Below are 26,849 nucleotides of genomic sequence, written 5' to 3'. Positions count from 1 at the left end.
TAAAATGATACTAATTTAGATGCAGAAACTTTTATTGACAAATTGTTAACAGTCCTATTGCTTTAACTAGTTGTAAGTATTAAAATACTTTGATAAAATTAACAGATAAATAGTCAATTAAAAATTACTCGATGGCACATGTTAATACTTCGGAAGCAAATATGTTTGACTGAAAAGTAAATTCGGTTACTTTTTTGGCATTGGAACCTCATAGCAGGCAACATGCTCCAATGCCAAAGCTGCCAATTCTTTCAACCACTCGTCAAAAACTAACGCACACATCACAACGTTTCTCAGCTCCGTATTTTCTTTCTCTACTTTTTTGGTAAACCTAGAAATCAACCATATTTAACATAAAATAATTCATTTAATTTCAATTTACAAACCTAAATCCATTAGCACTGTATTCAATAGCAGGTTGTTCACGAACAGGAGAGAATGCACCTTTGAGAACAGAGAACGCAGAGGAAAAACTCAGCCTCCTTCCCTCTCCTGATGGAAAATTGTCTTTAAATTAACCCAATAAACAGGTCTAACTTCTTTTATTACCTTTATATGAGGAGTCGGCGATTGAGCCCCCTTTTCTGCTCCCTCCATTGACTGTGCTTGGCGCATAATTTGTAACACTATCCTGAGGAACCTTCTTGATATTGACTATACTTTCCTCGCGATGAACAAGGAAACTTTTGGCATCTCGTAAAACCCTGTCAACATTGTCATGCCTGCTCAAATAAGAATCTAGGCGTTGCTTCAATGATCCCAGAACCTACAGAATTAAAATTAAAACTTCTGCTCAGCATGGATCAATAAACTAATACTTGGAAAAGGGAACGGACGCTAGGTTGGAAGACGAGAGAGTGGTTGAGAAGAAGTGACAACAGGAGTGGCTGAGAATAAGCAGCCAGCCTCGAAATAAGCCCAGTCAACTGTAGATTCAGGTACAAGCTATTGGTCATCATGTTCTCAAGTTGCCTCAAAAGCAAATCCAGAAAAGGACCTATAAATATTCATTTTTAATATACATATTAAATATTTGATATTTTTTATATGATTAATACCAATATCAGGTGTAGTGTGGAAGGAATTGGTAAATGAGAGTGGCTTGGCCACTGTACCAGAAAAGCCGCTGTCTCTACTGACTAGATTATTCTCATTAGACAAGCTTTCTTTCGGCTCAGGCGACGAGTCTCTTGACCGTGGCAGTGGGAAGCTCTCGTAGCCACTACTAATGGATGGAAGACTCTCATCTTTTGGCTTGGTGAAGTTTCTGTTACTGTCAATTGCCACGGCCTTACATGGTAAGGGACTTTCTCCATCGTAAAGGTGCGTCCACGATTTGCATGCTTCGGAGCACGATGTGATGTTTTTCCGAGCTGATATTAGGTAGGCGCTGAAGTTACCATGCAGGCTGTCAGAGGTCCTGCTTGAAGAGGTGGAAGATGTGGGTAAAGATTTTGACTCGCTGTGAGAGGAGGAGCCACTGCTTTTCCGGCGCTTCTCTCCGGGATTTGTGATGCAGGACGGAGACAGGGAGAGAAACTTTTCGGCACTCTTACAGTACACATCAATATCCTTGATCCTCTTGCGCTGAGACAGCATCACATGGGAGCAGGAAATCAGGTACTTGAAGATAAGCTCCAACATCACATCTTCGCAGTTGAGGCTGACCAAGGTGTTGAAAAGGGCTATTGTGGCCAAACACAACTGGAATATTTCAAAAAACCAATTTTTCAAACAATTGTTAAACACACTAAAGTATTTAACTTTGATCAAAAAAATTTGAAATTTATTCTGCAAAAGTATAAAAAAAAACTGAAATTATCGGAAATTATTTCCCTTACTTGGTCTTTGGTGCCCAGTCTGGAGATCAGCTTATCTATGACTCGCTCTCCATCATAGTGGTCAACAATTAAAAAGCGGAGGAAGATTTTAAGAAGTCCAGGCTCTGTGATGCTCCTCAGAAAAAGTTCAAGGTACGCAGTAGACACGAGCAGCTCTTCAGTCATATTCTGAAATTGAATTAACAAATAAGTCAGCGAATCGTCTTAATTATTACATAATGAGAATAAAAATGTCTTCCAGAAAAATTTACAAAGGAGTGACAGGGACAACCCACACAAGATTTTTTTCCAAAATCCACATGCAGGATCACTAGGATCTTGTTAAAATAATAAAAGATGGTTTATTTCCATTTTTTTCCAGTATTTCTATCCTATTTGACAGATATTCAAGTTTTGGAAAATCCTCAAGCCCTGTAATAATTCAGCATGGAGGTTTAAAGGTACAAAAAATGAACCATGCACTTGGATAAGTACTGTACAAAATGTTGGGATTAAGTGAATCTCTCAACCAGAAAGTCATAAAAAAAAACCATGCTGAAACGCCTGAAACCATCCATGCAGACTAACCCTCTGGACGGTGGGATCTGAACTGGCTATTGAGAAGGCTTCCGAGTCCTTTAAAGGCACAACAAATGAAAACGCAATTACAATCATTATAAATTAGCGGAGGTTTATGTCCAGCATTATACCCTAACATGATACTAATTTAGCATAGGAACTCACTCATGATTTCAAAGTGGATTTCCTGAGTAGAAAAGAATGATTACGCTTTTGTGAGTTAAATTACGCTGAAAATTATGTCACATCAGTGGCTCACCTGAAGCAGGGCCGGACCCACAACTGGTACCAAAAAGCCATGATGCACAAACTCCAGCATTTGTGCATGCACCAAGGGATGCGCGACTTGGACAACAGCATTGCAGAACTCGAGCAAGCTCAGAAACAACGTTAGCTCGGGCATTTCGATAACGTCATCAGGTGTGAAGCAGTGCCAATCGTCAGTCTCAATTTGAATTTTTCGTGGAAGACGAGAGTACAATCCACTCAAGCCAGTTGCAAGAACCTTTGAGATAAAATAATTTCAAATTATTTAATAAATATATAATATTGTCTAACTTACTGGACAAACATTTGATTTTTCTGCTATATACGCTCCGAGGACGTCATGGTTCTTAGATAGAGTCATACACAGCAGCATAGCATCCCTGGCCTGGTGGCCGATGCCACCTTCTCGGTGGACATACGGAATCAGCAAAGAGAATATCACAAATCTGAAAAACCTAAGTTGTAAGACAAAACTCATTTTTAATAGATGAAACACAACCTTCCTGGTCCCTGGCTCTCAGTGAAGAAAAGGTCAAGGTAATTTGGATGTTGAGTTAAGCACACACACAACTGGTTCAACAGTAAAATGAGCCGTTTCTCAATGTCGGCTGGAAAGCACTCATTGATGCACGAAGTTAGAAGCCGAAGCAGAGGTCGAAGAAAAGGCTCGTGTGTGAGCAGTTGCTGTTGTGGTGCGTTACTTAGCAGCATTTCATACATTTTTAACTGCTCCAACTTCAGAATGTTGCTGTAAAGTCCGGTTAGCGAGCTGGAGGTCAGCAGTTGATCAAGAATATTTTGGCTCAGCAGAAAATCGAGGCACTCGTGCATATTTCTGCTGTTGGGAGTTTTTTGCTCCAGCACCAGCAGTCCCTGCATTTGGTCAAGGTTGTTGACCACGGCAAGGATATCGTCCTGAGTTGGGCCCTCGGTTCCACCCTGAAGGGTAACGTTGAGAGTGGTTAAAATAGTTTCCACAACTGGATTATAAGTACTACAGTTTCATATATAAAGTTAAAAAAATCCACTAAAAAAACTCTCCTTTTTATAAAAAAAAAAGAAATAAAATATCATTTATGTATGTATCAAAATCATATAGATATTAAAGTTAATATCTATTTCACCTGAATTTTGTTGATTATACTGAGGGCCTGTTGCCAATGATGTTTAAAACTTTCAAAACATGCTGCTGGATCGCATTCCTTAGGTGGCGAAGAACTAGGGCCTCGTCCTCTTAGGGAGACCCTAATGGGACTGTTCCTCAGCCAATTCATCGTGGGAAAAAAAACCTGCAGACAAGGAAAAAAAGATAAGCGAAATGAAATGAACGAATTAGAGCTGCTCAACTAATTTTAATTATCCTCGTCACTTATTTAGAGCAGATAGAAAAATATGTTTTTCAATATTTTACTCACCTCAGCGTCAAAAATCAAATTAATGTGCTTTTCCGTGGTATTTACAATGCAGTTAAAGTAATAATTCGGAAAAAATCTGTCACAACATCTGAATTACACACCCACTTTGGCAGCCATGTTTACAAATCACTGCTACTGCTAGTACTGGTGCGCGCGCTGTTGCCACATAAAAATTAACAAAAATTTAATTCTCTTTGCATCATTTATGTGCTTAAATTACATTAAATTCTATAAATAGTTTCCGATCTACTAAAATTAGAGACTTTGATGAATTTTGCTGATAATTTTCAATTATTCGAACAATATTAAAGATTCTATGATTCTAATAAGGCAACATTGTATTCGAAAACTTTTTACATTTTGTTGTTTTTACAGCTGAAGTTTTGTAGGGTTGGTATTCGTCAGTTTTTGTGTTTATTTACGATTTGTACGATTTCGGTCAGTCGACACTCGACAGTCGATCGACGATCGACTCTTGAACTGAAAGGAAAAACCCGAAAAACCCTTTATTTCTGTTAATTAAAATTCCAAAAATGGCTCATCACGGTGCCGGAAGCAGTGGATCATCATCTGCTTCGGTATGTACAAAGAATATTCATGATAAATATGCATAATATACCGTAATATACTATACCATATACTCATACTCATGAAGGTATTATTCTATTCATGTCATTCATAATTCATAAATACATGGCCAAAAAAAGAAGATTAAATAAAATGCTGCAAAAAGAAATTTATTACATTAGCTCATAACATATTTTTTACCTCCAATGCAGCAACAATATTTTGCATAATATTGTGTAAATTGAGGAGGAATTAAAAATTCGAGGAGAGCAAAATTAACCTTTTCCATTTTTTTAGATGAGACCTGATGACCACAGGCGAAAATGGGACCGAGAGGAATATGAGAGACTGGCCTTGGAACGCCTTCGGGAGGAAATTTCTGCTGAAGAAAATGACAAACTAAATGAGCCAGTGCACAGGGCGCTGCTAAAACGAAGAGAGTACAAAGTCGACTTGGACTCTAAATTGGGGAAGAGTGTCGTTATCACAAAAAATACCCCGGCGTCTCAATCTGGAGGGTAAGTTTCACTTGGTAGATTTTTGTAAATTCTTTAAATTATTTTTTTTTAATTTCTGCAGGTACTACTGCAATGTGTGTGACTGTGTCGTCAAGGATTCGATTAATTTCCTGGATCACATTAATGGAAAAAAGCGTAAGCCTATTAGCTGATTATAAGTTTAAACAAATTTAAACATAATAATACATTTATTTTTCAGATCAGCGCAATTTGGGAATGTCAATGAAAGTTGAACGATCCACTGTTGATCAAGTCAAGGGTCGTTTGGAAATGCTAAAGAAGAAGAAGGAAGAGAAGAAGAAGGAGTATGATATTGAGCAAAAGTTGAAAGAACTTGGGGAAGAGGTAAGGTGCTATTAAAATTGTTCTTAACTCACATAATTATGAATATAGGAGGAAAAACTGAAGGAATACAGAAAAGAGAAGAGAAAGGAGCGCAAGAGAAAGCATGAAGACGACCAGGAGGTTGATGAGGACATGGCTGCAATTATGGGCTTTTCTGGGTTTGGTTCTTCCAAAAAGTAAATTCTGCAACTATCTAAGACATTCACACATAATTTCGCTGTGCTTGAGAAGCATTTCAATTTACAATAAATTGCAAAAAAAATCTTAATGTCTAAAAAAACTTAGTTTCCACTTATCCTGATAATAGCATACTCAATGATAAGTACCAATGTTTGATTCACTCTATTTGAAGTGGTGTATTTATGATGTCATTGTTTATGTTTTTCAAGACACAAACAAATATAATGTTTTATTTAAACAATGACTGATCAATGCATCGATTCAAAAATGTCAAAGAGCTTGTTGATTGTTGGCTCTCAGAAATAGAGTTCATTCTTGAAAAGTGGTTTGTCGTGGAGGGATCACAAAGTAAGTTGGCTGTTATGGTCTGTTTAATAGTTGAAATATCGAGATATAATTTTCATTCCTTAGCGTCGTCAAGGAAAGATGGAAAAGTGTTACCTGAATGTTGAAGGAATGACCTGCGCGTCGTGTGTATTAGCCATTGAGAACCATGCACAAAAGCTGGAAGGCAAGTTCTTATTTTTTATAAAATTCTTCAAGATTTTATTTTAAATTTGGCATTAGGTGTAGAAAAAGTTTTGGTTGCACTACTGGCTGGACGTGCTGAGGCCGTATATGATCCAAAAGTCACATGTCCTGAGAAGATAGCTGAAGCGATTTCTAATATTGGATATGAAGCTAATGTTATTGAAAAATCAAGTAAAAAGAGAATGTGTCTTGAGCTTAAGGTTTAAAATTTTGAAAACTTTTTTATCTTGATCATGACGCATTTTAAAATAGATCTCTAAGCAAGACGGCCCACTTGATGCAAACCTTATTGAGAGGTCAGCTCTATCCATTCCTGGTGTGTCAAGTGCCATATTTGACCCTGAAAGCAATGTTGGAAGGTTTGAGTTCAGCCGTGACCATAGCAACAATCGTCAAATTGCAGATGCTTTGGAGGCGGTGGGCTACACTGTTGAGCCAGTCATTAAAACAACCAAGCATGTTTCTCAGCAAATGGTGCAGTATTAGTCTTACAAAAATCTGCAATCAGCTAATTTAAAAAAAATGAAGGAGAGTGCCAAGTGGAGAAAGTCATTCCTGATCTGCTTGATATTTGGAGTTCCGACAATGCTGATTATGATGTACTTCATGTGGTTTTCTGACCACCACCATCCATACATGATTATGCCTGGACTCTCACTGGAAAACCTTCTTTTGTTCATCTTTTCAACGCCCACTCAGGTAAAATTAAAACCTAGATTAATTCTTCCTGCTTTAAAATTTTTATTTGACAGTTTCTTGGAGGAAGATATTTCTACGTAAGAGCTTGGAAGGCGCTTGCACATTGTTCATCCAACATGGACCTGCTGATTACAATGGCCACTCTCATTTCTTACACTTACTCAGTTATTGTAGTGTCCATTTACATGTACCTGCAGAAGCAAACAAGTCCGATGACGTTCTTTGATGTGCCTCCAATGCTTTTCATTTTTGTTGCACTTGGTCGTTGGTTGGAGAGCATTGCTAAGGTATTGCATCTTTTTTTTTTTAAATTAAACTTCATGTGACATTTTAGGGCAAAACGTCAGAGGCCTTGTCAAAACTACTCATGATGGCTCCTAAAGAGGCTCATCTTATTACCCTAGGACAGAACCTAGAAATAACTTCGGAAAGGATCATATTTGTGGACTTTATCATCGAGGGAGATGTACTGAAGGTGCTTCCAGGGGAAAAAGTGCCGGTGGATGGAGTTGTTCTGCGTGGGACTTCCAAAGTTGACGAGTCACTCATAACTGGAGAGTCCATGCCTGTCTCAAAGTCTGAAGGTTGGTGTTGTAAATAAACTACTGAAATTGCAGCTCGTATGACAAAAAATAAAATAAAAACATTCTAAGCATCCTGTGTGATTGGTGGATCTATCAATGGTAATGGACTACTGATCATCAAAGCCACACATACTGGAGAAATGACAATGCTTTCGCAAATTGTCCAACTGGTAGAAGAAGCGCAGACGTCAAAGGCTCCCATTCAGAAGATAGCAGACAGGATTGCAAGATTTTTCGTCCCATTTGTACTGGTTGTGTCAATTACAACTTTGGTTGGATGGATTGCAGTCGGGTACCTAGACATTTCATATCTTCCAATTAAGGTATATGTTTAAATTTTATTTTAAACCTGTTTCAAAATTTTCTAATTTATTTTATTTTCTAATCCAGATTTTGGGCAACAAGAACGAAGCAATCGTCCAGTATGCATTTCAGTGTGCATTGAGCGTTTTGGCTATTGCATGTCCTTGTGCTCTTGGTCTTGCAACTCCAACTGCTGTAATGGTCAGCACTGGCGTCGGCGCAAAAAACGGAATTCTAGTCAAAGGCGCTGAAACGCTTGAAAAAGCAAAGAAGGTACGTTTTTAAGATTTAATGGACTGCAATAAAGATTTTGAATAGGTTGACACAATTGTTTTTGACAAAACTGGTACAATCACTTGTGGTAAAGCTGCTGTGTCTGCAATCTATCTTTGCGCCAAAGAGTCTGTTCTTTCATTTGCGCAATTGATGGCCATCCTCGGAACGGCTGAAAGCGGAAGCGAGCACCCAATTGGAAAAGGTATTAGCATTATAAATTACTGTGCCAGAGTGTGCATTATCTTTATTTTTTAGCCATAACAAACTACATCAAACGTCTAGTGAGTGAAGTGGATCATCTAGGGTTGGCGGAGGCGTTTGTGATAATACCTGGGCAAGGATTGAAATGCGTTGTTTCCGGGGTGGACAATTTAGCAAGAAAAATTACACTGAATCTTTCCATGTTGAAATTCAGTAACCAAGACAGGTATAGAGAAGCATAATTTTAACAAAAAATAAACTATTATAAAATATGGTTTTAAAATTTTCCTAGGAAAATTGGAGGAACTGATGTAACTTATCTCAATGGTTCTCTTAACTCTGAAGTTATTGACCAATTATTTGAAAGCGTCTACAAAGATGGTTTTTTCTCTTATGAAGTGCACCTAGGAAATAGAGAGTGGATGGGTCTTAACAACATCACAGTTTCGGAGATAGTAGATTTCAAAATGAAACAAGAGGAAGAAAAGGGACACATTGTTGTCTTATTTGCTATTAATGGTAATGATCCGATCTTGTCATTTTGCAGATTGAGCTAGTTATTAATATACATGTTAGGTTCTGTATCGGCCATAATTTGTATATCTGACCAAATTAAAGAAGAGGCCCACTTGGCTGTATTTTCACTAAAGAAGATGGGGATTGACGTCATTCTGCTGACCGGAGACAACCATCGTACAGCAAAATCTGTTGCACATCAAGCTGGCATTGATGAAGTTATATCTGAGGTTCTTCCATCCCAAAAGGTTAAATTTTATTTAAAACACTGCCTAAAGTATTATTAAATAATGTATTCATGGACAGGTTTCAAAGATCAGAGAGCTCCAGGAGAATGGCAGGAGAGTTGCAATGATTGGTGATGGCGTGAACGATTCACCTGCTTTGTCCCAAGCCAACGTTGGCATAGCGGTTGCTAGTGGTACTGACGTTGCTGTGGAAGCTGCTGATGTTGTGCTGATGAGGGTTAGATTAATTTTATATAACAAGAGTGTTTTTCTAAAAGTTGAATTTCATAGGATGATTTGTTGGACATTATTGGCTTTTTAAAACTTTCGAAGACAACCGTAAGAAGAATTTGGATCAACTTTGCTTTTGCCAGCATTTATAACTTGGTTGGAATCCCAATCGCTGCCGGAGTCTTCAGTCCATTTGGATTCTTACTGCAGCCATGGATGGCATCTGCAGCTATGGCTTTGAGCTCCGTATCTGTGGTGCTGTCGTCTTTACTCCTCAAAGAGTAATTATTTTAATTATTTTTAAATCCCTATGTGATAATTACAGTTTATTTATGTTAAAGTTTCAAGAAACCAGGCAGAGATTCTCTGTTGACCAATGAATATAAAGATACACTGCCTTGGTCTCCGAGGGCACAATGCTTATTTAAGACGAGGACTGAAAAAGGAACTCTAAAAGGTGCTGTTTTGCTGAACATGAGACAGCTTGAGACAACAGTTTGAGTTAGTAAACTACAATGATTGTTATTTTTTTTTTTTTTTCAAATAATTTGAAATTATGATTGGTAAACTTGAAAAAAAAAAAAAAAAAAAAAAAAAAAAGGAAAGGAAAGGAAAATCTCCTTTTACGTTTCACAATTCACATGTTTATATAAAAGATTTTATTCGTTTTTGACGTTATAGACAATTGTGTTACAAAATTACAAGACACTCTTAGTTAAAATATTCAATGTGACTAAATCAATTTAAATGTAAAAACAGCACTAAAGCACAATATTAACATATTGGCTTGTTTAACACCAACTGCGCTAAAAAGAGGATAGAAAAAGTCACTTGGCAAACGAATTTCGTACTTTGGTGGTGGCGCAAATAAGCCTTTGAGTCCAGTAGTTACCTCTTTAAATGTAACTGAAGTTGTCAGTCGTGCAGATACACCTGTTAAAACTCTATGCCCACCAAATGAAATCATCATTCCCACAATTTTGTTCTGCGGTCTCTGAACTGCGCCAACCTTGGCCCAAAGAATTTGTATAACCAGATTTGTTGGAGCCATTTGACAGTTGGTTGGTACATTTGGTGGTTGTTCCTTGACTAAGATGGACATCCAGTCGTTTAAAGTACCCTCCTCTGAATCACCAAACGCGCCGACCACTGAATTCAAGTACCGACCTGCTAGGGTTGCCGTTGCGTCTGCGGCAATGCAGCTCGTCCAGTTCAGAGGCATGTCACAAGTCATTAATATATCCTCCCCAAACAAAAGCTTCTTTTTTTGATCGCATTTACCGCTACTGTCAGCAGATGCCAAGTTAAAGTGACCCAAAGCTATTACTGTGGTCCTGTTGTTGCTCAATATACCCGTCAGAATTGGTAGACCAGGAACGTAACCTGGAGAACCGCTTCTGACCCTGGCGGGTGGTTGAACATCATTCCAAAGAAATGTGATCCTTGCATTCTAAAAAATGAGTACTTCAAATTAAAGCTCTTAAATTTTTGAAGCATTTTAATACCATTTGAATATTTCTGACTGTGTCAGCCTCTTCATCAGCTTTCCACATGTATAATTTGGCACTTGCAATTCCTTGAGTCCCGTTATGGAAAATATGGAATAAAATTCTTTGAACCTTCACATTGCTTGCATTCTCCGTGCAGTTTTCAATAGAATCATTTATACAGATGTACTGCTTTACTTGCACCCAAGACTCTGTCTGGTTCTCAATGGGCACAGATGTGTCAGCAAGTAATGCCAGTCCTTTGAAATAGTCGCTCAAGAGGATTTTGTTGTTTTTATTTGTAGCGCACGAGTTTGATATGTCGTTGAGGTACCGTACAGTTTTGTTTTGAAAGCACTGCCTTCCAATCAAAGGTAGCGCTAAAGTTTTTTTATTAAATGTGACCGATTTGCAAACGCTGCTGATACACCTACCAAATGTTTCGATGGTTTTATTGTCTCGAGTGGACCAAATAACGTCTCCAGCCTTATATTTTCTAGTGGCATAGAATTTTGGCTTGCTTGTAAGAGCCTCTTGCTCAGGCCAACTCCACTTAGGAGCTATGGCAGCCAATGAATCAAATTCTTTTATGGTTTGAGAAATCTGAATAAAATCGACAAGTAATTATAAGTTCAAAAAAGTCAACTATAATTTGTTTTAAACTATACCTTTGGATTTTTCAGCCAAAGTCTTTCTGGCGCATTGTCTTTGAAGATACACAGAAACCCATTTGTTTTACATTTTTCCTCAGGATGTTCCTTCACTCTGTCACACCAAGGAAACGCAGTCAAATCAAATCTGGAGCAATCTCGGTCACAACAGCAGTTTGCATCACAAACTCCAACCTAATTAAAGGGCACTTTCAAATTTTTGCAAACATTTTTAAAATTTATTTCCACCTGAAGGTCACAGGCGCAAAACCACTGCCCAACAGCCCGCTCAGGAAAGTGAATGGGTGGAATAGTGCTTGTGGTCGTTGGAACTGGCGTTGCAGATAAATACGTTCCATTTAATGTGGTATTTGGTGAGCTGGTTGTTTCAGTAATATTTGCTGGAGGTGTTTCAGTTATATTAACATCAATATACGTTGTACCGTTTTCAACAACAGCTTCAGTGGCATTGAATTCTGCTTCGTCATAGATTTCCTCCGTGGTCTCTTCTTCATCTTCAGCAAATTCTGTTCCATTTTGGCTTAGCACAAATGGCACCACTAATAGCAAGAGAAAAATCGTGGAAGAAAATAAAGTACGGCGCATTTTCATATTTCAACTCCTTGGTTCTTAAAGTTTCTTAAGACAATTCCAAGCTCTAGAAGAACGTTGCCCATAGATTCTGTAGACAACTGGTATCGGTCTTCGCTGGTGCACACTAGGTTAGGTTCAGTTAACTGTGTGCTCCCGCCAAGAAAAAACTGACGGAATCGATCTCTGGCCGACCCTGATTAAAATTTTTTTTCATATAGATTTAAGAAAATATAATTCTAGGAAACCTCTAGGTCTCCACGTAGGCACAACTAGGTTGTGGAGACCTGGTGATGAAGGAATATTGCAAAAGCCGTAACCAGCAAGTTCACTTCGCCCGTATTTGTCCACTTGGTGAACTTCAAATAATAATTTTGGCCAATCTAAGAAAATACACGAAAGTGATTAAAAAGTGAAATTATTTGCACCAGTTACCCTGAAGACCCTTTGTATGTAAGTGAATGTCAATGGGGTGAGCCCAAATACAACTATTACTGCAGGAAGGGGTGTCGCTTTGAGTCTGTCCCTCTTTCAGACCTGTCACTACCTTCCAACCAGTGCCTATAAATATTTATAAATATTAACATGCTTAGACCAAATACACTGAAACTTTACCAGTTCGCAATTCCCACCTGCAAAAAAGGGAGGGTTTATCAAAGTCCCTGGCGCCCTTGATTTGACCCAGCACATGGACTTCTGCCATCACAACACATTTTATAAGACAGAATCAAAATCTGCTTTGGGACTGCTGTTTTCGCGCCCTTGTGAAGACGGATTGGTTTGAATTAGGAATGCGGCATGCAAGCACGACTATTGGTTCACAACAGGTGCGTTGCAATGGAAACGGTTCCACTTGAGTGCGTTAACAGCACCTGCGTCTACATTTTTACACGCAAGAAATAAAAGTGTTTGTGTATATTACGAGTTTTTTCACTTCGTTTATTATTCCATTTGCTTTCATAATGCACAAAGACAAGTTTCAAAGTGAATCTGATCAAATCCACGCACATTTCTTTTTAAAAGAAATTTAACATATACTCAAGCACAGCTGTAATAATGGATTGATATTTTTTTAAATGTTTGAAGAAAAATCAGAACTTTTTACACAACAATGTTTACAAGTATTCAACAAAATTATATCTCATATTTAGTTCAAAAATAATTTAGCGTTTCAGTCTCACGACTTTTAATCAATTGAATTTTCCCACATTACCCTGCAAGCATTTAATAAGAAAATTGTTCATTAATTGCAACTTAAAGACTTTGGAAAGTCAACATATCGCAAGTATAAAAATAAAAAATAATCAACTATCTCGGTCAAATTGCGCACCATTGATGAGAGGAAAAGAGAGCTCTTTACCAAATTATTAGCATAAAAAATTGAACGGTTTAACAAAATGACAACGCGTTCAGTCCATTTTGTTGATAGTTTGAGCTCACTTTGAAAAATATGGAGAGCGTGAAAGTTTCATGAGAACGTCGGACGGGATGAGACATGGTGCTTACTTTGCCTTTTGTGCAGCAGCGGCAGGGCGGGAACGCAGGTTTTTCTTGGTGTTCTGATCAACCTCAGGCAGATCATCGTCTTCCTTTTGTTTCTCTGCAATCATGTTAGTAGATCATTAATTTTTAATCTAATTTTATGGGATTAAAATGAATTTATAAAAAACAAATAAGAAAATACACTTACGTTCTTCCCTCTTCTTCTTGGCTTTTGTGATTCTATCCTGCACGGTCTTGTTCGACTTGCGAGTTGCAGTGGGTTTGGGCCTCTGCTTACCAGACGACTTCTCCTTAATATAACGCAGGTAGAATGTGAGGAAGTTCCACATGAGCCAAGCTTGCAGAATTGAAATGATGGTCAAGCTGCCAATCCTGAAAAAAACAAATAGGATTATTCTCTGTCAAACACTTTTCTTTCAAAACTTACCGAATAACCTCAGTATTGAAGTTGCCGGTCTCAAAATCAAGGGCAGTGGCAGTGCTAAGGGCCAGTCCGTACCAGAAAGTGAGGACAGTGATGGTCACAGTGAGCAGTCGAGCAACCACAAAAGCAATGTTGGCCAGGGTATATCCACCTGTGAACATTATTTTTTTAGTTCATATCTAAAAAAAAAACATGCAGCACGATTGATACCTTTTCTTCCATTCTCAGATTTATCAGAGAAGTAGATCAGTCTGGCGGCGTGGAAGAAAGTCTCAGCAAGATATTGCAAACTCAAAAGAACAACTCCAACACGAGTGAAGCTAAGAAAAAAACATATTTGATTTAACTGCAATCCTTTGTGTGGAAATTCGGTCTTACTTGAGCAGGTAGGCTCCAATAATGAACACAAGGTGTAGGGTAGGATACAGAGTTTTAGAGATAATTTCCTCCCTTTTCACCTTCTGGAAGTAAAGCTCAGGATAGCAGTGAAGCCAGTACGCAATCTGGATGATGTAGAAGAATTTCAGGGTGAAAACCATGCTGTTATGTGGATAGTTGAGCCACAAGGACGACAAATTCAGTAGCAGATTTTCCCTGAAATTGATTAATTTAATGTTGTGATGAAAATGGAAAGTATGGTTTTTAGGTCAATAAAATTTTATAAATTATGGAAAAAGTAATACCTGAACATGATATCTCCAGCCCAGAGGAAAGAGATGACGTAGAAGAACAACAGCTGTCCAGATTCATTGAATTTGCTCTGCTTTGACTTTGAAAGGTGAAGCCTCTTGCTGAATTTCTACGCAAAAATTTTTATAGAACATTGATCATCAAAATAATCAATAAAAGAAAAAATATCTCACATCAAGAATGTACTCCTGAATTATTGCGTGCATAACAATGCAGATGAGGAAATAGAAGAAGACAGCGCAAGCATCCTTGGCGCCGTAGGTGTAGCGAAGGACCTCGATGGGCACTCCGTAGCTGGTGTCCTGAACTGTGCTGGTCACATTGTGGTGCAGAGCGATGAACATGTAGGCCAGAGGCGAAGTGACCTGCGGAACACCAACATTAGGTTAAGTCAGAAGGGTGTCCATGTGGCACTTTAGCCATATGCCAACATACCTGCACCATGAGCCCAACGACGAAAAGCATCGCGACGCAGGACACGATGTCGCCATGGTTCTGAATGACGAACTCGTGGCTCAGGATCGGAGGGTTCTTGGTTGAGGTCTTCTTCTTCAGGGTCATCGTTGAGAGCTGGCTGGCTGAGAGACCGGCCGACGTGACTTACAACTTGAGGTGCGACTATGCTTCTGACCGTGCACCGCTCACAACACAACGGTACTTGATTGACTGACTCGCTCAACTTCTTTCACTCGCGGTCCTCGCTCCGGCTAAAAAGGGAGGGGAAGCTAGCCAACCCATCACACAACAAGCCAGACGTGTTGTCGATTTGGCACTGCCAGGCACTGCTGAGGTCGTTGCACTGCACACACCCTGCAGCACACTCATTTGAGCTGCGTAGTGTATGTACGGTTATAATTCGCGGCCACTTTTAAAAATTTTCCTAAAAAAAAAATTAGCAGCGTATGAACAAGCGACATTCCACATTTTTTAATCATTTTGATGTTAAAAAATTTATCTAGCTGAATGGTCACCACCGGAGAAATAACAAACATTAACAAAAAAGCTGCATTTTGACTGATTCTGACATTAATTTCACCTTTTTTATATATTACATTAAATATTGAATATAAAAGCATTTTTCATGTTAGTTCTTTTTTTTTTAATTGTGTGAACCGGTTGAGAACTACATAATATTAACTTTTGAACACGACATAGAAAAAAATTTTGAACAAATTGGAGAGTTCTAAGAGCTTTTTTATTGATCAAAGGTTATAATTTATGTTCCGAAAAAATTAAAATTTAGGAACAAAGAATAATACAATTGTGTAACATGAAGACAAAGCTAACTGCAGAAAGCTGTGGGTTGAAGCTGCAGTTGAACAATCAAACATTTAAAATTCTTCTGGTTCACGAGGGGCATCCAAGTCTCTGTAGTTGACAACAGGTCGGTAGTCCCCCCCTCTGCAACCAAACACCATCAAGTTGCCACACATTCAATAGGACAAAATAAAGAATTATCTAGGCTGCGCCACACGAAAAGGAAAATAATAATTTAAAAGATGAAAGTGACAACGGCGTAAAGTAAAAAAAAAAAATATTTTAGAAGAATTCCTTGTCTTCGTGAAAGTCAAGGTCCTGATACTCAATGACTGGTCTATTGATAACTTTATCGTCCAGAAGGGGCACCCTGAAAAAATCAGTGAGATCCGTGTCTCTCCAAATTACATACTAAATGGATAGGGATTTTAAAAACAGACTGCTAGATATCTTTCGTTTTAATTTTATAAATTTCCTCACCTGTTGCCTCCACCTCGATTGAAGTGTCCACGAGGCGGACGTGAATAAGCTTCACGGTAAGGCTCGCGGTGGTAACCGCCACCTCCTCCAAAGTTACGGCCGCCACCGTAATTATTGTATCCACCGCCACCAAAGCCTCCTCCAAAGCGTCTGAAAAATTGGATATAGAAAATATCAAAACAAAATTCATAAAACTGAAGCTTACTGTGGCACAAATCCTCCAGATCCCCCTCCGAAAGACTCTCTATCTCCTGGATGCTCACGCTTCTGAGCTCTATTGCCTGGATGCTCAGGCAGCTGAGGCCTCTTTGGATCTTTAAGGTAGTTGTTAAAATACTCAACCTAAGCCGTAATAAAAAAATGAACGTGAGCCACTGGAAAATTTTGTTTCAAATCAGCACCTCTTTCTTGACTTCGTCAATTTTCTCTCCATGCTTGTTGAAAATGTGTTTCCTTACAAACTCGGGACCCTTGAATTTTTTTCCCGAAAGGGGGCAGAGCCACTTATCCTTTGACAGCTCCTGGGTATTGGAGACGACAAATTTTTCAACCTCGGAATCAGGGGCTTTAGCGCCCAGTTTATTTAACTCTTCGTCAGACAATTTTACGACTGGCTGCAGGAATGAGGCGATTTTTGTCTCGAAAGTTTGACAGTAATCAGATATTTCCTGCTGTACCACCTGGCATAGTTAATTTTTAAAATTTAATTCGCTTGTCACTTGCTTAATTGAAAGCTTACTTTAGAGGAAGGGGGAGTTCCTCTAGCATGCATAATCCCACAGCGGTTGGGCATTTCATCTTCATTCGGATACTCGCAGTGGTTGTAATAGTCAACCGAGTGGACAACGCGCAAGTAGAACAAAAGTCGGTCCAACACCTTGAGCAAAGTTTCATCTCTGTCGATGGTGCATGTGGACTCGTCACCCTCCCCACCAGCCTCACCATCGCCAGATGACTGGCCAAGTAACTCCTCTTCCTCAGCCGAGGCTTCCTCAATCAAGTAATCCGTTATATTTTTCATGACCGGATTCTTGGACACCAATCCGAAGCTCTGCAAATGATATAGGAAATTAAAAAATTACTTTTTTTATTGATAAACCTAAATCATACTGGTGTTTCAGCTTTGGAATCCTTATCATTTTCATCTTCCCAAAGGGAGGCTTTCTTGTCCAGGTTTTGGATGATCTTTGCAGCCAATTTAATATCGTTGCGAACAACTTGCTTGTGGGACGTGATTCCATTGACAGTGCGCACTCGACGACTCAAGTCACGATTAACTATGGCTCCCAATTCGCAATCACGGAGCTGAGATTTGGTTGTTTGAAAAGTGTCTTTAAGAATGTTTTTCAATGCTCACTCTGATATTGTTCAAATTCCAGCAAATTTCCTTGATGTTGACGTTCCTTTCAAAAGTAACCCATCCACGGCGGAACCAACGGCGGTCATGTTGTGGATCTGCTATGGCCACTCTAAGGAAGCCAGGATAACGCTTGCACATCTAAAAGCAAATGTTTATTTTTCTTTGTAAGATTCGTAATGTGACAGAATATCTTTTTTTACCGCTTCAACTTCTTGTTTAGTGATGGTTGGAGCCAAGTTCCTCAGGAAGATGGAAGCAGTTTTGTGAAGGCAACGGGGCTTCACAATCTCCTCTTTAGGCTCTTCTTCGTTTGGCTTTTTCTGTTCTTTTTCAGCGTCATCCTCTTTCTTATCTTCTTCTGCTTCACCATCAGATTCCTTTTCGTCTTTCCCATTCTTCACAGTTTCCTTTGCCTCACAATCTTCCATGGAGGTGTCCTTTGATATTTCTTCGGCAGCCGCTAAAAAAAAATATTTTTATTCAAAATAAAAATAATGAAATGATTAAAAATCTTACAATGTTGAGATAATGCATCTTCATTTTCACTCTCACTGCCACTGTCAGAATGATACTCCCGCTTGCGCTTTCTACTAGGCTTGCTCTCAACCACTTTAAAAAAGTATAAGACTTTATACTTTCTAAATGTAAAGAATCTTTATACCTTCTTCTTTTTTTTCAGTTGCCTCTCCGGGTTCTTTCTTAATTTCGACTGCTTCATCCTTTTTCTTGGTTTCTTCTCCCTCTTCTTTCGGCTCTCCAGTGCTTTTCTCTTCAGCTTCTTTGCTCTTTTCACTGCAATTTTACAGTTAAATTAGGTATTCCCTAATATTTAAATAGTTACTTTTCTTCGGACTTCCTCCTCAAAACTTCGATTTTTGCAGCCTCAGCTTTTTTCTTTTCATACTCTTTTGCAGCATTCTCAGCTTCTTCCAGCACCTTCAGGTCTAAGTCAGTGCCACCTTCGAGCTTGATTACAATCGAGTCCAGCAACTTGACCAGTTGCTCAGACTGATCGCTGTCAACAGAAATCTTGGCAAACCAATCCTTTTCCAAGCAGTCCAAGAAAACTTTCACACGATTCTACATTTTTATCATTAGTAATAAGTGAAGAATAAATTTTTAATAGTACATTTAATGCTGCCTTCAGTTCTTCTTTCCGCTTAACAGACTCCTCAGGATGGTATTTAATCTTGAACCTGTCAGATGTAAAAAAACAGCCATGGTAAGAACAAATACTTTGAAAATTTGAAACCCAATAAGCATTTAATATTGTCGTTATGGCTGTTATACTCTTTGAAAAAATTCCATGTGATGCCAAAATGCAAATTTACACAAAAATGGCAGAATCATTTTACAGCTCCCAAAAGGATCTCACCTGTACTCAGTCGCCAGTCATGGCGGCGGTAAATCTAAGCTAATAGTCTGCTGCATTGCGCACAGCAGTCCCTAACATTCCCTAATTTCGTCGTTTCACTTATATCACATTATAAACTATGCATATTTCTTTCATGTCGTCACACGTGAAATTAAGTAGGATTGAACGAAACACCAAGCAAAAATTTTCTTTGTGATGGTCATATTCCTGCAAGAGATTTGATCATGTTTTGCTGGATTAGGGTTGTATTTTCCAGCTGCAGTCCAAATTCGAAACTAGTTCAAACTATCGACTGCATGCAGGAGGAAAAGGAAGGCTAAATAAGGAAACCTACCACTCTTCATCCTTGTGGTTGACAAAGAAGTCATTGAGTTGTTGCCGCTTAAACTCAAGCTTGTATTCGTTGAATTTCTGGATGGCTTCCTCGTCAGATATGTTGTCATCCTGGGTTTGCAAAAATGCCTTAAAGGACATCATTGGTGGCTGTGTCAAGCCGTCAGAATCCCTGCTATAATCAAGAGAGCAATTAACATCTAGTCTTAACCAAAGTAAATGTTACTTTTACCTTGATCCACCACCACCACCTCCTCCTCCACCACCACCCCCGTGGTGAGAAAAGTGGCTCTCCTGATTTCCTGGACCCCAAGGATTGTTTTGATAACCTCCATACCCTGAGTCAGGCACAAATCGTCTTTCTTCACCCCTAAAAATAGATTGTTTTATATTAATTCAATTAAAAGAAACTGTGCCACACAAAAACTTCAGTTAAGACTAATGACAAGATAAACTGGAAAAAATTATTACCAGTCATTTCTGCTTCTCTTTACAGGTGGTTGACCCATGTCGTGTGATCTTGAAGGAGGGCTGAAACGATCGCCTCCTCGTCCTCCGCCTCGTCCACCTGACTGTCGATACTCTCCGTAATTAGGAGGGCCTCGACCTCGACTACTCTGCCAGTCACTAGAAATGGGCAAATAAAAAAACAAATTTAAGTCTCAACGAGCTCTCAATAGGTAAAAATGAGGGGAAAATGGCAGAAAAATAACCAAATCAGCGCCCAGATCTAAAAAATGTGTAAACATAATTAAATATTAACATGTGAAAAAAAAACAGAGGCCAAACTTGCTGGGAAAACTTTGAAAAGTGTGCTAATAAAAGTTAATATTTTCAATACATCTAGTCTAGTCATTCACACAAAAACTGATAGGTTGAAAAACACAGAGTCCCTCGGCCATACTTGTTTTGATATTGAAAGTTGATTCTCTCTTTGAAACGCTTGGCCTCGTAAAGGTCGAACTCTGGGAAGTTGCCCTTGTCCATTTTTCTTGCAGACGGCAAGCTGATCGAAAATTGGACAAAGCTCAGCTTATTTGAATTGCGTGTATGGTGATGTATAAATTAAATTATTTGCAGACGAAAACTCACTTGTCTCCCCAATCGTCTCTAGATGGGCCACGCCGGTCACCGCCACCTCCTCCCCCGCCGCCTCTGAAATTCTCCGATCTGTCGGTTGTCGACCTCTCGGTGCGTTCTCCACGAAACTTATCCCTTCGCTTCCTATCGTACTCGTCGTCGCTGTCACCCATTTCCTGCAGAGAAATAATCCAGTAAGTAAATAGAAAATATAACGAGAAAATCAACAAAATCTTTTAAATTTTGTGCAATGTGTTAGCAGGCCCGGTGTACATACGGTCACTTAAAATCTGATTTTACGGGAAAATACATGATTTTCAGGCTTGTAAGAGTGATTTAAACATTCTAGAGTGTAAAACGTTTCATAATTTCAATCATAAAAGCGTATTTACCGAGTTATAAAGCTGTGAGGAGGATGAATTGGCGAGAAATCGGCTTCGGGAAAGAAGAATCAATGATGAACGATGGCGTCTCTTGTCTCTTCTCGCCCAGTGCGACCAACCACCAACCTCCAGTGACTCCTGTGACTCTCCAGGATTGCCAACAGTAAAACCGAGTAAAACAAAAAGAAAAGTAAATTTTATCCATTTTTTTTATCCATTTGAAATTATTTATATCAACAATTTCTATTATGTGCGCAGTATTGCTGAGTGCTCGTGAATTTCAAATTAAAATTCATAGAAATTATTTCCTGTAAAAAAATATGCAAGGAACTTAAATGAAAAATATTTATTCAATAAATAGAGTTTTCAAGTTAAAATAAAACTACTGAAGGTTTGCAAAATTGAATTTTTTCATTTAAGAAAAGTTCCAAAAGAGCAAACAAAATTATTGAAAATCATTTGTCTGAATCCAAAAAATGCAAAAAATGTTGCTTCTTCCTAATACTATAATGTTGCGTTTTATTATGCTATTATATGCAAATAAAAATCACAAACAGAGGGCGGGGATGAAAAATCTGCAGAAATGCATTTTTACAACTTATAATGGATCAGGATACACCCGCGTTTTCGGGCACTCAGTACAAAATCCCCTCTCCTAGTTGCTCGATCCAGCTGTTAATCATAGTCGAAACCGGTCAAAACGATCGAAGTGGATAAGTAGATCATAGTAATTTTGACTTCCGACCGTAATTTGTCTGCACTAGAGATCTCATCACATTTCAAAAAGTCCATCGATGTAAACGCTCAATGCACAATCCGGAAATTTCTTCATCGTGCGACAATCATATATCATGACCATCAGACCGCATAATTATTTTGCAGTGGTTTCCAGTAGGAGGCATGCCTTGTTTTAAGGTAAGTACAAAGCGCATCATTACTTATTTTTAGTCTTTTAAAACAATTAAAATAATGTATTGCTCTTTTGTATCGTTTAATTGGGCCGTTTATTAGCAACATTATTAATGTTGATGCGCGCGTCCAAAAAATGTCAGGTCTAATCATTTTTGACAAATATAAAAATATTTCCTCACATTGTTTTAGAACAAGATAGTTACGTAAGACAAATTTTAAATTAATTGGCTCTTTAATATTTAGTTATTTTTTCTTAGATGGTATGGAATTGATGACAAAAATGTTCAAATGGACAGAAATTATTATAGAAGAGAAAAAGAGATGAGACGTGGAGTTCACATAATTAAAAACGAATTTGACAATAATGCAAATCAGGGAATAAATAAAGTAAGCCAGTAAAGGTTATCTCTAAACTTGAAGCAGGAAAAAGTAATATAAAGACACTTAAACACAAAACTAATTTTAACTCTATTTTTTTTCAATCTTTGAAGTTTAATGAAACTATAGGTTTATATTGTCTAAAAATTACAATCTCGTGATTTTTTTGTGTTCTAGGAAAAGAAATTAATATATGTATGAATTTCTATTAATTTCATTTTTATTGTTTCTCCCATTCACTATTAGCGTAACAAAATGTTGATCACAGTTTTTTTTTTAAATCACAATTATTCACTATTCATCTATAAATTTAATAATTCCACAAAAATTAAATTTTTATAGAAATCCTTGAACTTGGAACACATGCTAGACACATAATGTGAGAGGCGCAGAGCTACATTTTATTTCTAGCATTTGAGCGCATATATATTGCTAATAATTCCCACACCTTGGGAAGTTCTTTGGTGGCGGCACCATATCTTTGTTTTCTCCTACTTTAAAGTTGAGCGCCATACCCAAGGCCATGTGCTCGGAAATGTGACAATGGAACAGCCAATAACCTGAAGAATAGAAATTAATTAGCTTAAATTAATCGAACTAGGCAAAATTTCTTACCAGGGTTGTTGGCTACAAATCTGACAATGGCAAGTCCTCTTCCTGCAACAAGCACCGTGTCTTTCAGTGGGCCGTCGCGGTTTCGGGGGATTCTGTTTCTTTCCACAAGATTGCGAACTTCATCCATTGTAATCGCTTGCTGGAAAGCGTACTGGGAGACCACTTGGAAGGCGAAACCGTGCAGGTGGAAAGGGTGCCCAATGTCACTTAAACCACCTGTTATTAAAAAAATATTAATTAATGTTAAACCAAACAATTGAAACAAAAATTTAAATTAAATATAATTTTAAGGGCTGCTTTTTACATGATAAATAAAGTATTAAAAAAATATTTTTTTACTAATGTTTTTCTATCATTGTTCATTGCTCTACTTTCATAGAGCTCGTAAAAAAATTAATTAAATTGCTTGCCTTTACATTAAATAAAATTTTGACTGAAAATTTTAAGTTGCAATGAAAAAATTGCTCAAATCAAAAGTTTTGAACTTACGAGGGTCCACAATGACGAGCTCAACCAAGTCTCCGTTTTTAATTTCTACCGTGTGCGTGCACTGACACAGTCGACTTTGGCAATTACTAGGGCGGTTGTATTGGGTGCAAACGGTTGCATTGTTGACCAACTCAGATTGCGTCAAAAGCGGGAAAGAAGGGCTGCTCCAGCTAATTCCGTTCAGCTGCGGCAAAACCGTCTGTATTCCCTCCGCCGCTGTTGATTGATTTACATTATATATTTAACTCTAATTTAAATTCCATTGAAAAGTTCTTTACCTGTGAATAAATTGAAACTGGCTTCGATGTAAAATCTGTAATTGGGAGTACCACTCAGACTCAGATCAATTCCCGGTCTGGCATCATAGTGGTCGGCAACCGTTCTGGAGACCATCCTTGAATTGGTGACGGGGTTTATAATGTCTCGGTTCAGGTTGAACGTCTAATTTGATTTTTTATTTATTTATTTGACATTAATCATGCTAATAATTATATGAATTTCCTTACAATTCCGGATCGAATGGCGTTGGTGTACGAAGGGGGTGGATAGTTTTCGACTTTTCCATTGTAGTTATCGTACCGTAAAATTGCAAACTGGTTAACCGCGTTCTTTTGGTCATCGCAGTCGTTCAGCCCGCGAGCTCGGACGTAAAATGCTGCGTTTTTAGTTTGCCCAATAGGACGAGGGACAAAATCTACTCGCTCTCCGGCACTTAATATGAAAGACTGGGCTAGAAATGCGAAAAAAAATTAGCAACTTATTATTTCGTTAATTTTTTATTACGTCTAGTTGCAGTTGCGTGAATGGGGCGACCGTCAACTGCAAGAATATCTAGTGTGTGGCCATCGATTGATATTTGCACAGGACAGTTCAAGGCAGAATTGTAAATTGCTCGGAAACGGTACTTTACTCCCTATAAATTTTATGAAAATCAGATATTTTGAACAAAGAATGAATGTAAAAGATATTTTCATGAAATTTTTTCTATTAAAAAAAAATTATACCATATAATTATACTCATAAAATTGAAATTATCAACAAGATTCGAAGTTTTTCAACTCCATGAATTTTTCTCACGTGCTCTATTCTTCACGCACTGTCAGAAATTTTGACTCATATTCGCATAACTCGCATTAAAATAAAATGGCTAATTAATATTATTTTTTAGGTCACATTATTTATAATAGACAGCTAGAAATAACTTTTGAGAATAAATTTTCACTTACAGATTTGACGTGGTACGTTTCAATTGGAGATATCAGAGGGTTTCCAAATTCATTAAATCTGCGTCCAACCACACCTTTGCCATTGATTATCAGACCAAAACCTTCTCGACGCCGACTCAACAGCCTCGTGTCCAAACTCTCCGTGTCGGCCGCCCTTTCAAACCAATGCCAAACAAGCATTTGGTGTTGCGGCAAATCTTCTTGGTACCGACCAGTCAAGCCTGGCTCCAACTTCTTTGGCTCTCTGATTATCATTGCGCCGAAAAGGCCGTCCGTCTCCAAATGCCCTTTTTTATTTCAATTAACTAGTTTTTATTTAAGAAAATTAAAATATATAGAAATTACCAATGTGAGAATGGTACAAATGGGTTCCGGACACGTCAGCCTCCATGCTGTAGCGGAAAGTGTTGCCGGGGTGGATTGGGCATTGTGTGATGTACGGCACGCCGTCCATGAAAGGGGTTTTGCGTTGGTGCAAACCGTGCCAGTGAATTGTTACCGCTGAACTTGGCAGCCTGTTTTGCACGGTAATCACCAAAGTGTCACCTTTGCAGGCCTGGAATATTAAAATGAAATAAAATCTTTGTTAATAAACAGAAGCATTAAAAATTAGCCACAATTAAATTTCCGATTATTTCTATGTATTTTTTTTTTTTTTAATATATTTAATCTTTATGTTTTGTTTTTTTTTTACTTGAATTGTGGGTCCAGGAACTTTCTGATTAATGGCAATCAAGGGCTTTGATAGACCACCTGCGGTGATGCAACCTGGCAAGTTGCAATCATCCAGGTTGCGCGGGCAGTTGCCGCAGTGGACACTGCTCATGCTAACAAACTCGTGCACAATGAAATTGTAACGGCAAGTCCTGTTGTCTCCCACGACGCACTCTCGAAGGCACGTTTCTTCATTTACTTATATGATTGTGAGCAAAAAATGATTTTTTTTTAATTACTTAAATTTACTCACAAGGAACAGAACAAGTAACTTCTGACTCTGGAGCGCAAGTGTAATTTTTTTCGTTCCAAAGAAAGCCTTGTCCGCTGCAGAAGTACTCGGATCTCTCAAAGCCTGAAGTGGTCGCTCGGCAATGAATGAAACCTCGGCATCCTGGTTGTGGAAAGAATCCTGGTGCTTTGCAAACATCTTGAGATGCGCTTCTCTCGGTGCTTTGCGCTGGATTTTGGTCGTGGATCACCATCGCGTTCGGTACCAAACGACCCAACGGGCAGTTTTCAGATCTCCGCAAATTACACACTTTCTCTTGCACGCTGCGTTTAATAAATAAAAATATAAGTTGGATGCGAAAAAAATAAATTTTTTTCTTCAGATTTTCATACTTAAACCACATTTCGTAGTCGCATTGCACTATCCGCCTTGTGTAGGATGAGGAGTTTTCGTTTTTGGCGCATTCAAGGTATTTCGAGCAGTCGCCGTATACTGGAAAGCGGCCCTCCCCCAGAAGTTTGCACGTATCAAGCCGCAGATTGGGGTTGAAATTGCCGAAAACTGGTGCTAAGTTTCGAACGCCTCTTGGTGTGTCGAAAAGGTTGACCAAAACTTTTCCATCGTCTTCTTCGTACATAACCGTCTCTTCTAAAAAGTTCTCTAGACTCTCCAGCTCATCAGCTTGAGCCTGTAATTTAATTATTATTTTCAAATTCTAACAAATAACTCTCTTAGTAAATATTTAATAAAATTGAATTTAACTTTTCTAAATAAATTAATACCTTATTAAAAATCAAGCAGACCCACAAGGATGCTAGTAGACAACTCTTCCAGACGACCATGTTTGCAAGTTGTCGCCTTTAGGCGGCAAAAGTACAATTATTTTGTTCTGCAAGATCTGCGCATTTATATAAAGAAGCGAGCAGATACACAGGTGACCCCATTTTATTTTTCCTCGAACTAAAATGAAATTATTGAGTCATATAAGTTGATAATAGCCTACAAGTGTATAAGTTACCAGGCATTTCCCCTGCAAATCCGATAGGCGAACCCAATTCACGTCAAAGTAATTAAAGATTTTCATAATCGCAATAAAGCCCTTTTGAAAAGCTTTTGATCTCTTCTTTTTCACGTGAATTTTTATTGCGAAATAGAGATACAAAATTACGCATGTTTATTTGGTGTTTATTTAACGGAAAACTCCTCTTGTCGTATAGTTTTTGTAATCAACGCGTGCGTTGCTCACCGATAGCGGCACTCTCAGCAATTAATTATATTGTTTTTTAAAAGCTTAATCACAGCACTATAGCAAAACAATTGTTCATTTTATTGCATCTTTTAATAGTTTTATGCCCAGCATTCAAGAAATCGGTGACTTTTGTTTGAAAGCGTTTGTTTCCCGACACTCCCA

The 26,849-nt window shown here is 38.3% G+C and overlaps 8 protein-coding genes across 14 annotated transcripts; 2 read left to right on the top strand and 6 right to left on the bottom strand.

The window, feature by feature from the left end:
* Positions 1-14: 14 nt before the first annotated feature.
* Positions 15-4,230, bottom strand: LOC132201919 (FHIP family protein GI14169). Of its 2 annotated transcripts, XM_059628477.1 has the most exons (12): positions 4,082-4,230; positions 3,791-3,955; positions 3,166-3,605; positions 2,962-3,112; positions 2,659-2,904; positions 2,409-2,456; positions 1,842-2,009; positions 1,059-1,704; positions 819-997; positions 550-766; positions 387-492; positions 15-331 (listed from the first exon to the last, which is right to left on the bottom strand). In XM_059628477.1, the coding sequence occupies exons 2-12, from the start codon at positions 3,938-3,940 to the stop codon at positions 187-189; spliced, it is 2,496 nt and encodes an 831-aa protein (XP_059484460.1). In that variant the 5' UTR covers positions 3,941-3,955; positions 4,082-4,230; the 3' UTR covers positions 15-186. The 2 variants fall into 2 exon arrangements, with proteins under 2 accessions (XP_059484460.1, XP_059484461.1); XM_059628478.1 differs by lacking the exon at positions 2,409-2,456.
* LOC132201923 (zinc finger matrin-type protein 2) lies at positions 3,758-5,714 on the top strand. The gene is made up of 5 exons (XM_059628483.1): positions 3,758-4,659; positions 4,946-5,166; positions 5,228-5,301; positions 5,366-5,511; positions 5,560-5,714. The coding sequence occupies exons 1-5, from the start codon at positions 4,615-4,617 to the stop codon at positions 5,689-5,691; spliced, it is 618 nt and encodes a 205-aa protein (XP_059484466.1). The 5' UTR covers positions 3,758-4,614; the 3' UTR covers positions 5,692-5,714.
* A 363-nt stretch (positions 5,715-6,077) lies between these two features.
* On the top strand, positions 6,078-9,813 carry LOC132201918 (copper-transporting ATPase 1-like). Its single transcript, XM_059628476.1, has 15 exons — positions 6,078-6,202; positions 6,259-6,422; positions 6,475-6,696; positions 6,751-6,921; positions 6,975-7,208; positions 7,256-7,505; positions 7,575-7,828; positions 7,896-8,081; positions 8,127-8,286; positions 8,340-8,511; positions 8,578-8,804; positions 8,862-9,049; positions 9,108-9,266; positions 9,320-9,540; positions 9,601-9,813. Exons 1-15 carry the CDS (start codon positions 6,118-6,120, stop codon positions 9,758-9,760), a joined length of 2,853 nt encoding a protein of 950 aa, XP_059484459.1. The 5' UTR covers positions 6,078-6,117; the 3' UTR covers positions 9,761-9,813.
* Positions 9,814-9,823: 10 nt separating this feature from the next.
* Positions 9,824-12,007, bottom strand: LOC132201920 (tectonic-3). Of its 2 annotated transcripts, XM_059628480.1 has the most exons (5): positions 11,646-12,007; positions 11,415-11,591; positions 11,181-11,349; positions 10,765-11,126; positions 9,824-10,709 (listed from the first exon to the last, which is right to left on the bottom strand). In XM_059628480.1, exons 1-5 carry the CDS (start codon positions 12,000-12,002, stop codon positions 9,993-9,995), a joined length of 1,782 nt encoding a protein of 593 aa, XP_059484463.1. In that variant the 5' UTR covers positions 12,003-12,007; the 3' UTR covers positions 9,824-9,992. The 2 variants fall into 2 exon arrangements, with proteins under 2 accessions (XP_059484463.1, XP_059484462.1); XM_059628479.1 differs by having other exon boundaries at positions 10,765-11,349.
* On the bottom strand, positions 11,858-12,856 carry LOC132201925 (B9 domain-containing protein 2-like). Of its 2 annotated transcripts, none has more exons than XM_059628485.1 (4): positions 12,620-12,856; positions 12,423-12,548; positions 12,236-12,370; positions 11,858-12,183 (listed from the first exon to the last, which is right to left on the bottom strand). In XM_059628485.1, the coding sequence occupies exons 1-4, from the start codon at positions 12,675-12,677 to the stop codon at positions 12,005-12,007; spliced, it is 498 nt and encodes a 165-aa protein (XP_059484468.1). In that variant the 5' UTR covers positions 12,678-12,856; the 3' UTR covers positions 11,858-12,004. The 2 variants fall into 2 exon arrangements, with proteins under 2 accessions (XP_059484468.1, XP_059484467.1); XM_059628484.1 differs by having other exon boundaries at positions 12,603-12,798.
* Positions 12,857-13,064: 208 nt separating this feature from the next.
* On the bottom strand, positions 13,065-15,365 carry LOC132201922 (translocating chain-associated membrane protein 1). The gene is made up of 8 exons (XM_059628482.1): positions 15,040-15,365; positions 14,778-14,969; positions 14,598-14,713; positions 14,293-14,508; positions 14,125-14,234; positions 13,918-14,065; positions 13,678-13,862; positions 13,065-13,587 (listed from the first exon to the last, which is right to left on the bottom strand). Exons 1-8 carry the CDS (start codon positions 15,163-15,165, stop codon positions 13,490-13,492), a joined length of 1,191 nt encoding a protein of 396 aa, XP_059484465.1. The 5' UTR covers positions 15,166-15,365; the 3' UTR covers positions 13,065-13,489.
* A 412-nt stretch (positions 15,366-15,777) lies between these two features.
* LOC132200947 (serrate RNA effector molecule homolog) lies at positions 15,778-21,008 on the bottom strand. Of its 4 annotated transcripts, none has more exons than XM_059626749.1 (18): positions 20,882-21,008; positions 20,502-20,665; positions 20,314-20,415; positions 19,881-20,036; positions 19,642-19,779; positions 19,411-19,584; positions 18,831-18,897; positions 18,543-18,781; positions 18,363-18,493; positions 18,218-18,310; positions 17,902-18,161; positions 17,699-17,839; positions 17,452-17,646; positions 17,081-17,392; positions 16,743-17,021; positions 16,547-16,683; positions 16,342-16,491; positions 15,778-16,231 (listed from the first exon to the last, which is right to left on the bottom strand). In XM_059626749.1, the coding sequence occupies exons 2-18, from the start codon at positions 20,660-20,662 to the stop codon at positions 16,144-16,146; spliced, it is 2,823 nt and encodes a 940-aa protein (XP_059482732.1). In that variant the 5' UTR covers positions 20,663-20,665; positions 20,882-21,008; the 3' UTR covers positions 15,778-16,143. The 4 variants fall into 4 exon arrangements, with proteins under 4 accessions (XP_059482732.1, XP_059482734.1, XP_059482733.1 ...); XM_059626751.1 differs by having other exon boundaries at positions 15,778-16,005; XM_059626750.1 differs by having other exon boundaries at positions 19,411-19,581.
* A 1,359-nt stretch (positions 21,009-22,367) lies between these two features.
* On the bottom strand, positions 22,368-26,380 carry LOC132201179 (uncharacterized). The gene is made up of 12 exons (XM_059627140.1): positions 26,221-26,380; positions 25,831-26,126; positions 25,460-25,761; positions 25,187-25,404; positions 24,838-25,048; positions 24,493-24,779; positions 24,050-24,179; positions 23,773-23,996; positions 23,545-23,707; positions 23,267-23,482; positions 22,778-22,993; positions 22,368-22,722 (listed from the first exon to the last, which is right to left on the bottom strand). Exons 1-12 carry the CDS (start codon positions 26,278-26,280, stop codon positions 22,595-22,597), a joined length of 2,451 nt encoding a protein of 816 aa, XP_059483123.1. The 5' UTR covers positions 26,281-26,380; the 3' UTR covers positions 22,368-22,594.
* Between the last annotated feature and the right edge of the window lie 469 nt (positions 26,381-26,849).

The sequence above is a fragment of the Neocloeon triangulifer genome, unplaced genomic scaffold (assembly GCF_031216515.1).
Source record: "Neocloeon triangulifer isolate White Clay Creek 2 clone unplaced genomic scaffold, ASM3121651v1 ptg000014l, whole genome shotgun sequence".
Classification (NCBI taxonomy): Eukaryota; Metazoa; Arthropoda; class Insecta; order Ephemeroptera; family Baetidae; genus Neocloeon; species Neocloeon triangulifer.
This window is presented reverse-complemented; position numbering and strand designations above follow the sequence as displayed.

What these genes read in the sequence shown, in the direction of transcription:
- LOC132201918 (XM_059628476.1), top strand. Translation starts at nt 6,118, where the DNA reads ATGGAAAAGTGTTACCTGAATGTTGAAGGAATGACCTGCGCGTCGTGT. An exon ending in CCATGCACAAAAGCTGGAAG is followed by an intron (nt 6,203 to 6,258) that starts GCAAGTTCTTAT and finishes ATTTGGCATTAG; the next exon opens with GTGTAGAAAAAGTTTTGGTT. An exon ending in CGCTTGAAAAAGCAAAGAAG is followed by an intron (nt 8,082 to 8,126) that starts GTACGTTTTTAA and finishes GATTTTGAATAG; the next exon opens with GTTGACACAATTGTTTTTGA.
- LOC132201923 (XM_059628483.1), top strand. Translation starts at nt 4,615, where the DNA reads ATGGCTCATCACGGTGCCGGAAGCAGTGGATCATCATCTGCTTCG. An exon ending in CCGGCGTCTCAATCTGGAGG is followed by an intron (nt 5,167 to 5,227) that starts GTAAGTTTCACT and finishes TAATTTCTGCAG; the next exon opens with GTACTACTGCAATGTGTGTG. An exon ending in TCACATTAATGGAAAAAAGC is followed by an intron (nt 5,302 to 5,365) that starts GTAAGCCTATTA and finishes TTTATTTTTCAG; the next exon opens with ATCAGCGCAATTTGGGAATG.
- LOC132201920 (XM_059628479.1), bottom strand. Translation starts at nt 12,002, where the DNA reads ATGCGCCGTACTTTATTTTCTTCCACGATTTTTCTCTTGCTATTAGTG. An exon ending in TTTGCGCCTGTGACCTTCAG is followed by an intron (nt 11,592 to 11,645) that starts GTGGAAATAAAT and finishes CCCTTTAATTAG; the next exon opens with GTTGGAGTTTGTGATGCAAA. An exon ending in TTTGGCTGAAAAATCCAAAG is followed by an intron (nt 11,350 to 11,414) that starts GTATAGTTTAAA and finishes GATTTTATTCAG; the next exon opens with ATTTCTCAAACCATAAAAGA.
- LOC132201925 (XM_059628484.1), bottom strand. Translation starts at nt 12,690, where the DNA reads ATGGCAGAAGTCCATGTGCTGGGTCAAATCAAGGGCGCCAGGGACTTT. An exon ending in CAGGTGGGAATTGCGAACTG is followed by an intron (nt 12,549 to 12,602) that starts GTAAAGTTTCAG and finishes AAATATTTATAG; the next exon opens with GCACTGGTTGGAAGGTAGTG. An exon ending in GCCTACGTGGAGACCTAGAG is followed by an intron (nt 12,184 to 12,235) that starts GTTTCCTAGAAT and finishes AATTTTAATCAG; the next exon opens with GGTCGGCCAGAGATCGATTC.
- LOC132201919 (XM_059628477.1), bottom strand. Translation starts at nt 3,940, where the DNA reads ATGAATTGGCTGAGGAACAGTCCCATTAGGGTCTCCCTAAGAGGACGA. An exon ending in GAGAGCCAGGGACCAGGAAG is followed by an intron (nt 3,113 to 3,165) that starts GTTGTGTTTCAT and finishes TAGGTTTTTCAG; the next exon opens with ATTTGTGATATTCTCTTTGC. An exon ending in CAGATCCCACCGTCCAGAGG is followed by an intron (nt 2,010 to 2,408) that starts GTTAGTCTGCAT and finishes ATTCAATTTCAG; the next exon opens with AATATGACTGAAGAGCTGCT.
- LOC132201179 (XM_059627140.1), bottom strand. Translation starts at nt 26,280, where the DNA reads ATGGTCGTCTGGAAGAGTTGTCTACTAGCATCCTTGTGGGTCTGCTTG. An exon ending in GACTACGAAATGTGGTTTAA is followed by an intron (nt 25,762 to 25,830) that starts GTATGAAAATCT and finishes TATTAAACGCAG; the next exon opens with CGTGCAAGAGAAAGTGTGTA. An exon ending in ATTTGTAGCCAACAACCCTG is followed by an intron (nt 22,723 to 22,777) that starts GTAAGAAATTTT and finishes TCTATTCTTCAG; the next exon opens with GTTATTGGCTGTTCCATTGT.
- LOC132201922 (XM_059628482.1), bottom strand. Translation starts at nt 15,165, where the DNA reads ATGACCCTGAAGAAGAAGACCTCAACCAAGAACCCTCCGATCCTGAGC. An exon ending in ATTGGAGCCTACCTGCTCAA is followed by an intron (nt 14,235 to 14,292) that starts GTAAGACCGAAT and finishes TTTTTTTCTTAG; the next exon opens with CTTCACTCGTGTTGGAGTTG. An exon ending in ATCTGAGAATGGAAGAAAAG is followed by an intron (nt 14,066 to 14,124) that starts GTATCAATCGTG and finishes TAATGTTCACAG; the next exon opens with GTGGATATACCCTGGCCAAC.
- LOC132200947 (XM_059626749.1), bottom strand. Translation starts at nt 20,662, where the DNA reads ATGGGTGACAGCGACGACGAGTACGATAGGAAGCGAAGGGATAAGTTT. An exon ending in AGATGCATTATCTCAACATT is followed by an intron (nt 18,162 to 18,217) that starts GTAAGATTTTTA and finishes ATTTTTTTTTAG; the next exon opens with CGGCTGCCGAAGAAATATCA. An exon ending in GGAATTTGAACAATATCAGA is followed by an intron (nt 17,647 to 17,698) that starts GTGAGCATTGAA and finishes ACCAAATCTCAG; the next exon opens with CTCCGTGATTGCGAATTGGG.